General features: G+C 62.6%; 1 protein-coding gene across 3 annotated transcripts in view; it reads left to right on the top strand.

Moving 5' to 3' along the window:
- CARD11 (caspase recruitment domain family member 11) overlaps nucleotides 1-13,592 on the top strand; it is a 71,508-nt gene that overhangs the window by 38,753 nt on the left and 19,163 nt on the right. For 2 of the 3 annotated variants that reach the window (XM_036314659.1, XM_036314658.1), the window contains exons 3-9: nucleotides 3,166-3,378; nucleotides 5,636-5,773; nucleotides 6,865-7,190; nucleotides 9,640-9,819; nucleotides 10,694-10,846; nucleotides 11,178-11,303; nucleotides 12,211-12,408. In XM_036314659.1, the coding sequence (XP_036170552.1) occupies nucleotides 3,166-3,378; nucleotides 5,636-5,773; nucleotides 6,865-7,190; nucleotides 9,640-9,819; nucleotides 10,694-10,846; nucleotides 11,178-11,303; nucleotides 12,211-12,408 (1,334 nt within the window). The remainder of the gene's footprint in view (nucleotides 1-3,165; nucleotides 3,379-5,635; nucleotides 5,774-6,864; nucleotides 7,191-9,639; nucleotides 9,820-10,693; nucleotides 10,847-11,177; nucleotides 11,304-12,210; nucleotides 12,409-13,592) is intronic. The other variant, XM_036314660.1, reaches the window with a different exon arrangement.

Genomic DNA, 13,592 nt, shown 5'->3' with positions numbered 1-13,592 from the left:
TTCCCTGCCTCCCTCCCCCGCTCCGCCCACTGTGGGTGGCCCAGCTCTGACCTCCCCGGCGTCCAGGTGCCGGCCTCCGGCTCAGCCCCCAGCCCGCTCCCCGGTGCTCCCCGGCCGCGTGGAAGCCCCAGGGGGAGGTGCAACCAGCGCATGGGTGGGTCCTCCCTGGGCAGCTCAGTCGGCCAGGGCCAGGGGTCTATTTGACACAGATGAGACCGCAGGGTGGTGGCCGCTGAGAGGGTGTGAGTAGGAGGCAGCACTGGGTATCGGGGTACCCACCGCCCTAGACTTGGCTTCACCTTCATCTTCAGCAGCCTGCCCACCCTTCAGATGCCCAGGCCCAGGGCCCTGGAGCTGAGGTGCCCCTCCCAGCGTGGGCGCGTGGGCACAAATCAGAAGCTCTGGGAACCCCAGTGTTTAGGGGTTTTTATGGGGTGACATTACACGGGCATGGCTGGTTAAGGCATTCTCCATGGAGGACTTTCTTTTCCTCTTTTAAATATATGTTGATTGATTTCAGAGAGGCAGGGAGAGGGAGAGAGATAGAAACATCAGTGATGAGAGAGAATCACTGATCGGCTGCCCCCTGCACACCCCCTACTGGGGATCGAGCCCCCAACCCGGGCACGTGCCCTGACCGGGAATCGAACCCTGACCTCCTGGCTCATATGCTGACGCTCAACCCCTGAGCCACGCCAGCCGGGCGCCGTGGAGGACTGAACTCACTCTCTGGCCTCTCCCCTCCCCAGAGGTCAGGTGTGGGGCTGAGTCGCTCCCAGTCACTTTCTTGTCTCCCGGCCACCAGCCCACCCCAGAGCTCTCCAGGGCCCGAGCGAGGAGGCATCGCGTTGCCACACAAAGGACACCCTGACCCCTCCAGATCCCGAGAGTTGTAGGAAAGGGGACCAAGACCAAAGTGCTTTTTCTTAAAGGACCTGTGTTTGTTCTGAAATCTCCTCTTTTAACACCAGCGTGTCTGGGGCCACCGTCGGGCCGCCGCATGCATCCCTCGGAGCCGTGGCTCCGTGGAGCAGGGCCGGGGACTGTCTCCTGGTCAGGCTGCTCCATGCTCTCCCGCTGGGGACAGTGCTGAATGTTCCCATCGAAAACCGGGGGGAGGGATAAGAAACGCTGCCATGTTCTTACCACGGAACACGTGCCACCGTTAGACGTGAATAAAGCGCTTGAAATGCAGGCACTGTCGCCCTGACAATTGAGCGCCTGCTGCGCATGAAGGTCCAGAAAAGGCAGGTGTCTCGGAAGGAAGTTAGTGGTTGCCCAGGGCGGGAGGGGTGCGCATCGGAGGGATGCCCATGGCGCTTCCTTTGGGGGCGATGAAACTGTCCTAACATGAATTGGGGTGATCCCTGGGCAGCTCTGTGAATGTACTTTGAATTGTACACTTTAGAGAGGTGAATTGTGTGCTACATAAATTATATTTCATTAAAGCTGTTTAAAAATGAACAGATTAGCCCTAACCGGTGTGGCTCAGTGGATAGAGCGTCGGCCTGCGGACTGAGGGGTCCCAGGTTCGATTCCGGTCAAGGGCATGTATCTTGGTTGCGGGCACATCCCCAATGGGGGGCGTGCAGGAGGCAGCTGATCGATCTCTCTCATTGATGTTTCTGGCTCTCTATCCCTCTCCCTTCTTCTCTGTAAAAATCAATAAAATATATATTTTTAAAAAAAATAAAATAAAATAAAATAAATAAAAATAAAAATGAACAGATTAGCCCTAACCGGTGTGGCTCAGTGGATAGAGCAGTGATGGCGAACCTTTTGAACTCGGCGTGTCAGCATTTTGAAAAACCCTAACTTAACTCTGGTGCCGTGTCACATATAGAAATTTTTTGATATTTGCAACCATAGCAAAACAAAGACTTATATTTTTGATATTTATTTTATATATTTAAATGCCATTTAACAAAGAAAAATCAACCAAAAAAATGAGTTCACGTGTCAACTCTGACATGCGTGTCACAGGTTCGCCATCACTGGGATAGAGCGTCGGCCTGTGGACTGAAGGGTCCCGGGTTCGATTCCGGTCAAGGGCACGTACCTTGGTTGCGGGCACATCCCCAGTGGGAGGCGTGCAGGAGGCAGCTGATCGATGTTTCTCTCTCATCGATGTTTCTAACTCTCTATCCCTCTCCCTTCCTCTCTGTAAAAAATCAATAAAATATATTTTAAAAAATGAACAGATCAGACGTAGATATCAACCTAAATCAGTCTCAAAAAACGTAGAGAAAAGAAAGCAAGGTGGAAAAGGAAGCGAGGAACTGCACAGCATGACACCATCGGCGTGAAACTGCAAAACAAAAAATAACCACACAGGGCGTCTTCGTTAAGGACAATTCTCCGTGAGACACGAAAACTTGGAGGGCTGTACGCCAGCTGCAGTCTCCCCCTCCCAGAGTTGTTTCCCTAATACTATGGCTTGTCCACCCATTGCTCATGGTTACTATAGACAGGATGTAGACGCGGGTGGCGAAGGCAGCGCTCCAGGTGTGAGTACGTGAGACACAGAGTTAGTAAAGCTACTGTCACAGCCAGAACCTGTGAGCCGACTTTTGCTCACCCTGCTTGTCTGTATTCTGTCCCCTCCTTTCTTTTCATTTACTGATGGATTGGTTATCGAGAGGGAGGAGGGAGAGGGAGAGAGAAACACCGATTTGCCGTTCCACTTGTGTATGCATTCGTCGTCTGATGCTTGTACGCGCCCTGACCAGGGGTCGAACCCGAATTGTGAATCGGGACGACGCTCTAACCAACTGAGCGACCTGGCCAGGCCTCTCCCTTCCTTTCTTAAATGGTTAAAATACCATAGTGCTTTCCTCTGCCTGACTCTTTCCGTTTATCTATTTATCTATTTATTTTAAAGCATCGCTTATTGATTTGAGAGACAGAGGAAGGGAACAGAGAGAAACACCAATGTGAGGGTGTCACATCCATCGGCTGCCTCCCCCGCGCCCCCCTGGGGATCGAGCCGAAACCCAGGCATGTGCCCTGACCGGGAATCGAACCGGCACCCTTTTGGTGCCCGGGGTGACGCCCAACCAGGCCCTGCTTGACCTTAATGAACCCAACAGCATCCAGAGGTCACCCTGAGGGACTTCGCCGCGGTCCCGTGAGCTCCCGGGTGACCGCGTGCCTTCTGTGTGCCAGGAGGCGGCCCCGGGATGGACGACTACATGGAGACGCTCAAGGACGAGGAGGACGCGCTGTGGGAGAATGTGGAGTGCAACCGGCACATGCTGAGCCGTTACATCAACCCGGCCAAGCTCACGCCCTACCTGCGCCAGTGCAAGGTCATCGACGAGCAGGACGAGGACGAGGTGCTCAACGCGCCCATGCTGCCCTCCAAGATCAACCGCGCAGGTGAGCCAGCCGCTCCCGGGACGGGGACGGGGCGGCGGGGGCGGGCGGGCTGCCCCTGGTGGCGGCCCCAGGAAACCCCTCCGGCCAGTGTGCCAGCGTGAAGTTTCTCCGGGGCGGGAATTATTCAGCTGGGCCCACGGCCCTCTGCCCGGCCCTGCCCCCCACCAAGCGGTAGAACTGAGAGGGTCCCGGCCTCGGAGAGCGGGAAACGGTGTTTACTTTCCTACCCGGCCTGAGGGGAGCACCCCTCCGCTGACCTGACGGGTGGAGGCAGGTGACAAAGCAAGTGATTAGCGACACCTGGGACGTGGCCACCCGTCACAATCACCGACGTCTTCGTTTCCATCACCGCGGTCACAGTCTCCCCACACACCCTTTACACTCATTGCTCCCTCGGAGTTAGGGTGGCCGTTAGATCTGCCGGAGAGTGAGTCGCTTCAGGCAGAAAGAAGCACGTTTCTTACTGAGTCGTAGCTTTGCTGTCTGAGAACTGTATTCTATTATCACTGACACCTGTGGAACCCAATGCGTTGTGTCTGTTTAAGAATGTAGGGTGTCTCCAAAAAATGTGTGCACACTTTAACAGCTGACAGCTCAGTTTTGAAAAGGAAATGTGCTCTAATAAGCACTACCTATATAATTATTCAAGGGGTGTGCATACGTTTTGGGGACACCCTAGAGCAGCGGTTCTCAACCTGTGGGTCGCGACCCCTTTGGGGGTCGAACGACCCTATCACAGGGGTCGCCTAAGACCATCGGAAAACACATATATAAACAGTGGTTCTCAACCTTCCTAATGCCGCGACCCTTTAATACAGCTCCTCATATTGTAGTGACGCCCAACCATAAAATTATTTTCGTTGCTACTTCATAACTGTAATGTTGCTACTGTTATGAATCCTCATGTAAATATCTGATAGGCAGGATGTATTCTCATTGTTACAAATTGAACATCATTAAAGCATAGTGATGAATCACAAAAACAATATGTAATTATATATGTGTTTTCCGATGGTCTTAGGCGACCCCTGTGAAAGGGTCGTTCGCCCCCAAAGGGGTCGCGGCCCACAGGTTGAGAACCGCTGGCCTAGAGTCTCCTGAGAAGGGGTCTGTCGGACTGCCTTAGGGCTGCCTGGTGCTAAGTCTGGTTTGTGAAACTAGTTGGGGTTTTATACACACACGTGCCTGTGTGTACACACGTGTGTGTATTTGCCCTTGTGCGGCACACGGGGTCACAGGGTACATGTCTCTCCCTGTGGCTCACAGTTTAAAAGGTTTGGAGTCACTTCCCCACAGCGTGATGGGTGCTAAGTGGCTCGTGCGCTGTGACCGTCCTTTGTGAACACGACACTCATCACCCATCGCAGCGCTCTCCTGCCGAGTGCGGCTGTCACTTCCAGCCCTGCCCCCACTGCGCCGGCAGCCCACACCCCGGCGGCCCACACCCCGGCAGCCCACACCCCGGCGGCCCACACCCCGGCGGCCCACACCCCGGCAGCCCACACCCCGGCGGCCCACACCCCGGGAGCCCACACCCCGGGAGCCCACACCCCGGGAGCCCACACCCCGCGGCCCACACCCCAGCGGCCCACACCCCGGGAGCCCACACCCCGCGGCCCACACGCCGGAGGCCCACACAAGATGACATGCGCGTGTCCTGCCGTCCTGGGGACACGTCGAGCTCGGGGGCCTCCAGGGTAGAAACATCTGGAAATGAAACAGTGAGGGGAGGCCAGGACATGTAAACACTAAGTGGAACCAGTGGGGCAGAGACCTGCGGGCACATCCCTCCGGCGTTAAAGCTGTTTCCAGGGGCTTGGCAGCCCCGAGGGGAGCGGCCTGCTTCCGGGGACTCCTAGCTCCCCGCACAGAATCTGCTTCTGCTCCGAAGCCCAGAGAACACCCTCCACGCTGTAGTGGCCACTGCACTTCCCCCTCCTCCGGTCAGGGAGCCGAGCCAGCATGGCTCACTGTGACCCGTCGACGGGAAGCTCTGGGTGTCCTGAGGCCGTGTCCGGGCGCCCGGGTCCCCCCAGTTTCCCAGAGGAAGGGAGCTGACAGCCACCGCATCCCCACTGAGGGCCTGGCGCTCGGATTTCCTTCCCCTGGACCCGGGAGGCACCTCGGGAGCGACGGCTGTGGCGACGCTGTCTTCTCTGAGTTCACGGAGGGGTGGGAGTCCGGGATGAGGCTGGACATGGGACCTGGGTCCGGTCACCTGTGCCCTGTGCGCCGAGTGACGGGGCCGTGTCCCTAGGCCGGCTGCTGGACATCCTGCACACCAAGGGCCAGCGGGGCTACGTGGTGTTCCTGGAGAGCCTGGAGTTCTACTACCCGGAGCTGTACAAGCTGGTGACCGGCAAGGAGCCCACACGCAGGTTCTCCACCATCGTGGGTGAGCGGCTCAGCCGGGAGGGCGCCGGCGGTGCAGGGGGGGGTGTCCACTGGGCGGACAGTCCCAGAGCGGCGGACCGGTGGCGCTAGGACAGCACCTGCGGGCTGGCGGCCCCTGGTTTCTGCCCGATGATGAAAGCGGCAAAGGGAAGCTTGAGCCGAGAGAGGGGGTGTTCCTGGCACATCCCGGTGAATGGCGGAGGCGGGACAGATGCTCGCCGCCTCTGGGTCTGGTTCTCACCTACTCTCTTGCCAGCATCCCTGAGCCAGAGCCCCTGGCCGTCTAGCCTTACGTCCCTTCCTACACATTCCTGCGCCGGCCTCCTCCCGGCCCTGCATCCCGTCAGCTCTCCACATCCACCCCTACCTGTCTCGCGCCTTCGCCACCTCGGCAGACCTCCCTGCGTCAAACCTCCCGCTGCTTCTGTCTGAGACCAGCCCTTCCTGCGACCCACAGGGTGCTGTGGCCCAGCCCCACTGACACTCCAGCCTCCCTCCGCCTCTGCCTCTCCCTGGCTCCAGGCACTTGGTCTCCCCCAGCTCCTGAAATGTGCCCCGTCCCCCTCCGCATGTCCCACCAGCCCGAGCATTTCCCTCCACATTCAACCTCTCAGCTCCCTGGTCAGGAGCCTAGGAGCCCCACCCCCACCCCCCAGGCTAGAGGCCCCTCACACTCACAGCCCTGTGCCCTCTCTCCGACATCTCAGGCTGCACTTCCATGTCTGCATCCCTCCTTTCCTGATGTCTGCCTCCCTGCCAGACCCAAGCTCAACCGGGATGAGCTGCTTTGCTCCCCTTGAGTCTGGGGCCTGTCGGTGTGAGAGCTCAGGAGGGCGGGTGGGTGATGGGGGCGTGGATGTCCTGACCCTCCCATCCCACCCCCGCCCCGCAGTGGAGGAGGGGAGGGTGGGTGGTGGGGAGTGGATGCCCTGACCCCCCATCCCACCCCCGCCCCGCAGTGGAGGAGGGGCAGGTGGGTGGTGGGGAGTGGATGCCCTGACCCCCCCCCCCCGCCCCCCCGCAGTGGAGGAGGGGTGGGGGGGGGGGGGGGAGTGGATGCCCTGACACCCGCCCCCCCCCCGCCCCCCGCAGTGGAGGAGGGCCACGAGGGCCTCACGCACTTCCTCATGAACGAGGTCATCAAGCTGCAGCAGCAGATGAAGGCCAAGGACCTGCAGCGCTGCGAGCTGCTGGCCAAGGCGCGGCAGCTGGAGGACGAGAAGAAGCAGCTGATGCTGACGCACGTGGAGCTGCAAACCTTCCAGGAGCGCTACTACAAGATGAAGGAGGAGCGCGACGGCTACAACGACGAGCTGGTCAAGGTCAAGGACGACAACTACAACCTGGCCATGCGCTACGCGCAGCTCAGCGAGGAGAAGAACATGGCCGTGATGCGGAGCCGGGACCTGCAGCTCGAGGTGAGGGCGGCGCGGGCAGGTGCCGGGGCGGGGCGGGCCGCCACCCACCGCGCAGGCGCAGGCGCACCGCCCTCCGCAGCCTGGCGCCCGCCCGGGGCCCAGCCCCACCTGCGCATGCGCAGACCAGCGCAGACCAGCCCCCCTGCAGCTGAAGTCCGGCTGGGGAGCGCAGGTCCGGCGCAGGCAGGTGCAGACACGTGCCCAGGGACCTCGTGGGGCTTCCCTCCTGCTCGGGGCCCAGGTGCCCTATGCGCATGTGCAGACGAGCGCACTCAGACCGTGCACAGGCCAAGGGGTGGGGAGACGCAAGGGCCCACGCTCAGATGGTGGCCCCCAGGAGTCAGCGAGGAGATGGCACCGCGCCTGCTGCGGGGGCAGGAGGCATGGGGGCCTGGGCGCAGGCTCTGCCGGCACCGCCGTGCGCAGGAAGGTCAGCCGGGCCCAGTCCCAGAGCCAGGACGCCTCTCGGTGAACGGGCCGCCGGCACGTGATGCTGTCATTAAAGGACTCAGCGCCCGAGTGCAGACAGGGCAGGGCATCTGCTTAACCCGTTCATTCCTTTCGAGTGCTGAGCGCCCCCCGCACCAGGCGCTGTACTGGCAGTGCCCACTGCTGTTCAGGAGGAACGCGCAGAGCAGGGGGCCGGCGGGCGGGTGCTGTCTTGGGGGACGGTCGGGGAGGCCAGTGAGCGGGGACGCGGGGCAGAGGCCGAGGACAGGGAGGGCCGCCCATGCCAGTGTCAGGGTGGAGCTCCCAGCGACCGAGGCCCCGAGCAGGGGGCTTGCATGGTGGTGTTTCTGGAGCCACAGGAGCAAGTGGCGGGGAAGGAGGTGGGGGGGGGGGGCGGCGGCCAGGACCCCGCTGGAGGGGACACGTGGTGAGACCGTTGCCGTTCATCCCAGGTGACGGGGAGCGCTGAAGGCCGGGGAGCTGGGAGTGGCGGCTGATTTATTTCAGGATGGATCACTCCGGCTGCGGGTGGAGATAGACTCGGGATATTTATGAGGCACCTGCCACGCGTGAGGCATGTGCTGAGCACCGTGGGGGACGCGGGGATAAATAACCTGATTTCTGGTCGGGTCACATGCAATTTAGCTGCAGCGGACAGATCAGTAAACAGCCCCCTGGAATCCGGGCGGATGGAGTCAGAGGCGTAACGGGCAGTGGGACGTGTGTGAAGAGCAGGAGCCTTAACTGTCATCGACGGGAATTCACATCTGGCTTCCGCTTCCCCGTTAGTGGACCCTCGGCCTCAGTCTCCTCATTTGTCAGTGGCAATCAGGGCAGTAACACCCACGCCCTCAGATGTCTGAGCCGCTGGGGGAGTGGCTGGCCCCGCGTGCGCCCCTCCGTGCGCCATGCCCGCTCAGGGGCCACTGGGGACCCGGGCCCAGCACAGGATGCTGACCAGGCCTTTTCCCACGGTCTCTAAGCAGGAGTGACCCCTGTGCCGGTTACCCGGCGCGTGCAGACGTTAACCTAGGGCGGGGCTCACACGGTTCTCTGCTGGAACTCTCCCTCCCTGAGATGTAGTCATAGTGAGGAAGCGTGTCTAGAACTGAAAGGCCCATCTGGCCCGCACGACCCGGCACATCTCAGCCCCAGGCTGCTCCCCTGCGGCCTTTCCCCCTCCCACCCGGGCCAGGGGGCGGGGGGGTGCAGAGCTGGCCTTTCCCAGCTAAAGCCGCGGCCCTCCACCTGCCAGACTCTGATGCCCGCCTCTCCGTGAGCCTGGAACTGACAGGACACACACACACACACACACACCCGCTCCCTCTGGGTTCTCCCCTCCTTGCAGCCTTGAACACGAGCCCCCGTGTTGGGTGCTCTGCTGAGGCCAGGGTCCGAGGCAGCAGACTTGCCTGGGCACCAGGTGTGAGAGTCTTCTGGCCCCGGTTCCTGACGCTCACCCCGCGGTGACGCCCAGCACATGTCCAGCTGCCCCGTGACCAGATGTTGGAACTGCCCCCGGCAGGCCCTCTAGACCCGTGAGCCTGGGACCTTTCAGCAGGAACGCTGTCCTTTCCAGTGAAACCTGCTGTGAACCCACGAGGACAAAGCCTAGGGGAGCAGGGCCGCTCTGGGGGGGAGTCAGGGTGAGCCCAGAGCTGGGCTCACGGGGAGCTCTGAGGACGTGGTGAAAGGGCATCGACATGGCCAACGCCTCGGGGACACCGGTTTTATCCTCATCTGTCACCCGTTTCACCCCACGGTTACCCGGCATTTTCTAAGGGACATAGAGAGCCTTTGAATTGTTCTCAACAGCGAATCGGGAACCCCCTCAGCCGGGAGGGGCGGCTGGTTTTACTGGAAAAGGCTCTGTGGGCCCTTCCCGGCCGCCACGGAAGGAGGAGGGAGGGCGCGGCCCAGGTGGGGCCGCTTCAGGGGGACCTGGGAGCGATGCCTCCTGGGCCCCTGCCAACCCCGCCCCCTGGGCGCCCGGCTGCAGATCGACCAGCTGAAGCACCGGCTGAACAAGATGGAGGAGGAGTGCAAGCTGGAGCGGAACCAGTCCCTGAAGCTCAAGAACGACATCGAGAGCCGGCCCAAGAGGGAGCAGGTGCTGGAGCTGGAGCGCGAGAACGAGATGCTCAAGACCAAGATCCAGGAGCTGCAGTCCATCATCCAGGTAGGAGGCGGGACATGGGTGCCTGATGCGGGGAAAGCGTCTTTAACGGACCCGCTCCGCACAGCCAGGGCCTGAGCCGGGGGCCTGCTGGTCCTCAAAGACCCAGAGAGACTCACCATGGCGGGTGGCCCCATGGTTAGAGCACCGGCCCGGGACCAAAGGGTCATGGGTTCGGTCCCCAGCCCCCATCAGGGTATGTGAGGGAGGCAACCAATCGATGTTTCTCTCCACCTCCCCCGCTTCCACTCCCTAAAAAACATCAACGGAAACAATACCCTCAGGTGAGGATGAACCAAAAAAATCGCAAGATCCTCCACTGTCAGCCGTGCGTTTATTAACACTCCGGGTGCCTCCTGCCCCTGTCAGCACGGAGCACGGGGGACGGAGGGCGTCTCCTCAGAGTGACAGCCCAGCGCACACCTAAGGGAGAGAAGAGGCCGCCTGCCTCCCCTGCCTCCCCCTGCCTCCCCCTGCCTCCCCCTGCCTCCCCTGCCTCCCCCAACTGGCTGCCTGGCGCCTGCACTCTCACACATAGCAGAGCTGAGCCGGTGTCATCCAAGCAGATGGCACCTAATTGGCGGAGGCGCCCACCAGCAGGCCTGCCCTATCTTTGTTGCCACCTGTGAAGTGTTGGGGAGCAGCTTCTGGGGCTCCGATAAGAGCTGGGGCCCCACAGCAGGCCTCGGGGTGTTGGCAGCAGCAGGGCTTATGCTTCTTGCCAGGTGATGACAGTCTCACCTAACAAACCGCAGGGACCCCAGGGGCGGCGATTCGCTCTCTGCTCCGTCTCTGCCCCCAGCTCAGCGTGGCCTGCGGTGTCTGTGGTGTCTGCCTGGTTCCCTGGCCCGGCACCCACCCTCTCTCCCGCCCCCAGGCCGGGCAGCGCAGCCTGCCGGACTCGGACAAGGCCATCCTGGACATCCTGGAGCACGACCGCAAGGAGGCGCTGGAGGACCGGCAGGAGCTGGTCAACAAGATCTACAACCTGCAGGAGGAGGCCCGCCAGGCCGAGGGGCTGCGGGACAAGGTGGGCGGGTGGGGGGTGCACCCTGCTGCCCGGCCCCCCTCTCCCTGACCCGGGTACAGCCCCACCTCCAGCACCGGCACCCCTGCAGCTGTTCGCTACTGTGTCCGCGGGGCCCCGTCTCCCTTCCCGATGGCAGGCCTCGGGGGCACGCACCGGGTCTGCACGTCCCCCCTCCATCCCCCGTCACACAGTAGGTCTGAGCAAATCCCAGCTCATTGACTGACCTACCGCGACCATCCCTGCCGGTCAGATGGCTGCCACTTGGGGCGGCGGCCTGGCCTGCGGGTGACTTGGCGGCACGCTGACCCCCCACCCGCCTGTCCCCCCGCAGTACCTGGAGGAGAAGGAAGACCTGGAGCTGAAGTGCTCGACGCTGGGGAAGGACTGCGAGATGTACAAGCACCGCATGAACACGGTGATGCTGCAGCTGGAGGAGGTGGAGCGGGAGCGGGACCAGGTGCGCCACGCCGCCCAAGGGGGGACAGGGCCACGGGGACAGAGAGCCTGGGGGGACCAAGGGCCAGGGGGGCACTGAGGGTCGGGGACACGAGGGCCAGGGGGGCACCAAGGGCCAGGGGGACTGAGGGCCAGGGGGGCACCGAGGGCCAGGGGGGACTGAGGGCCAGGGCACCCCGGTGGCGGCCGAGAAGGGCCCACAGAGCCTTCTCCAGTAAAACCAGCCGCCCCTCTCAGCTGAGGGCGTTCCCGATTCGCTGTTTAGAACAAAGGCTCTCTATGTCCCTTGGAAAATTCCAGGTAACCGTGGGGTGAAACGGGCGACAGATGAGGGTCAAAGATCCCCAGCCGGTGTCCCCGAGGCGTTGGCCATGTCGGTGCCCTTTCACCACGGTCCTCAGAGCTCCCCCTGAGCCCAGTGCTCTGGACGGGAGGGAAGACACGGCCAAGGACTCGGGGCTCTGGGCCCAGGCCCTGCCCCCCCCCCGCCCCCCCGCCAGGACCCACAGTCAGCCGGGCTCTCCCACTTCCATTTCAAAGATGAATTCCAACCGGAGGCTCTCCGAACGCACAGGCAGTTGAACACGTGGGGCTGGGCTGGCCTCGCGTGACCCCTCAGTGCTGGTCTCCGGAGTAGACGGGTCGGGGCCTGTCACTCAGGCGTGTGGCCAGCACCGGGCACCCTGGCAGGCTCGGTGCCCTTGTCTGTAAAGCGGGAATGACAAGTGCCTCGGGCCCAGGGAGTGGGCCCCGGAGAGGCGCCCCGAGCCCCGGGCCCCACGCGGCTGGAGCCCAGCGGGATGGTGCTGCTGGGAAAGGCTGAGTAACCCGCCGGGGCTGGGCCCTGGGCTGGGAGGCGTGTCCGGGGGGAGACGGGATGGAGAGCCAGGGGCCTGTCCCTCCCACAGGCCTTCCACTCCCGGGACGAGGCACAGACGCAGTACTCACAGTGCCTGATTGAGAAGGACAAGTACCGGAAGCAGATCCGCGAGCTGGAGGAGAAGAACGACGAGATGCGGATCGAGATGGTGCGGCGCGAAGCCTGCATCGTCAACCTGGAGAGCAAGCTGCGGCGCCTGTCCCGGGACAGCGGCAGCCTGGACCAGGTGGGCGGCGGGCGGCAGGCGGCCTGGCTGAGAGGGGCACCCTCCCTCCCCCGGACAGCCTGCGCCTGAGCCTCCCGTGTGCTGGGCAGTGATGAGGGGACGCTTCGTGCTGAAGGTGGAAAGTGAGGTGGAGCCCGGCTTGGCGCTTGCCGCTGGCATCTCAGACGAGCCCCTCACCAGGTCGCTGCGGCTCCCTCTCGGGGCCCACACTGGATTCCCGCCGCCGTGGGGATGCTCACGGGGTTCAGCTCCCTGCTCCCCTTACAGTGCCCAGTGGGCAGGGCAAGGTGGGGAGTGGGCGCTGCCGCCCGAACGAGGGATGTTATTAAAGCCGCCTGGGTCTCGGGGCCTGTGTGTGGGTGCAGGTGCGTGGGTGCAGCTGCGGGGGTGTAGGTGTGTGGGTGCAGCTGCGGGGGTGCAGGTGCGTAGGTGTAGGTGTGTGGGTGCAGGTGCGTGGGTGCAGCTGTGTGGGTGCAGCTGTGTGGGTACAGGTCTGTGGGTGCAGGTGTGCGGGTGCAGCTGCGTGGGTACACGTATGCGGGTGCAACTGCGTGGGTGCAGGTCTGCGGGTGCAGCTGCGTGGGTGCAGGTGCGGGGGTGTAGGTGCGTGGGTGCAGGTGCGTGGGTGCAGGTGCGTGGGTGCAGGTGCGTGGGTGCAGGTCTGCGGGTGCAGGTGCGTGGGTGCAGGTGCGGGGGTGCAGGTGCGTGGGTGCAGGTGCGTGGGTGCAGGTGCGAGGGTGCAGGTGCGAGGGTGCAGGTGCGGGGGTGTAGGTGCGTGGGTGCAGGTGCGTGGGTGCAGGTGCGTGGGTGCAGGTCTGTGGGTGCAGGTGCATGGGTGCAGGTGCGGGGGTGCAGGTGCATGGGTGCAGGTGCGTGGGTGCAGGTGCGGGGGTGCAGGTGCGGGGGTGTAGGTGCATGGGTGCAGGTGCGGAGGTGTAGGTGTGTGGGTGCAGGTGCGTGGGTGCAGCTGTGTGGGTGCAGGTCTGCGGGTGCAGGTGCGTGGGTGCAGCTGTGTGGGTGCAGCTGTGTGGGTACAGGTCTGTGGGTGCAGGTGTGCGGGTGCAGCTGCGGGGGTGCAGCTGCGGGGGTGCATGCACGGTGCAAAGCGCCTTCTGTGTGTGATCTCGCTTGACGTGCAGGACTGCCCAGCAGGAAGGCCCCACCACTCCCCTCCTACACCGAGG

The sequence above is a fragment of the Myotis myotis genome, unplaced genomic scaffold (assembly GCF_014108235.1).
Source record: "Myotis myotis isolate mMyoMyo1 unplaced genomic scaffold, mMyoMyo1.p scaffold_m19_p_6, whole genome shotgun sequence".
Lineage (NCBI taxonomy): Eukaryota > Metazoa > Chordata > Mammalia > Chiroptera > Vespertilionidae > Myotis > Myotis myotis.
The sequence above is the reverse complement of the archived record's forward strand: the minus strand, read 5'-3'. Positions and strand labels throughout refer to the sequence as shown.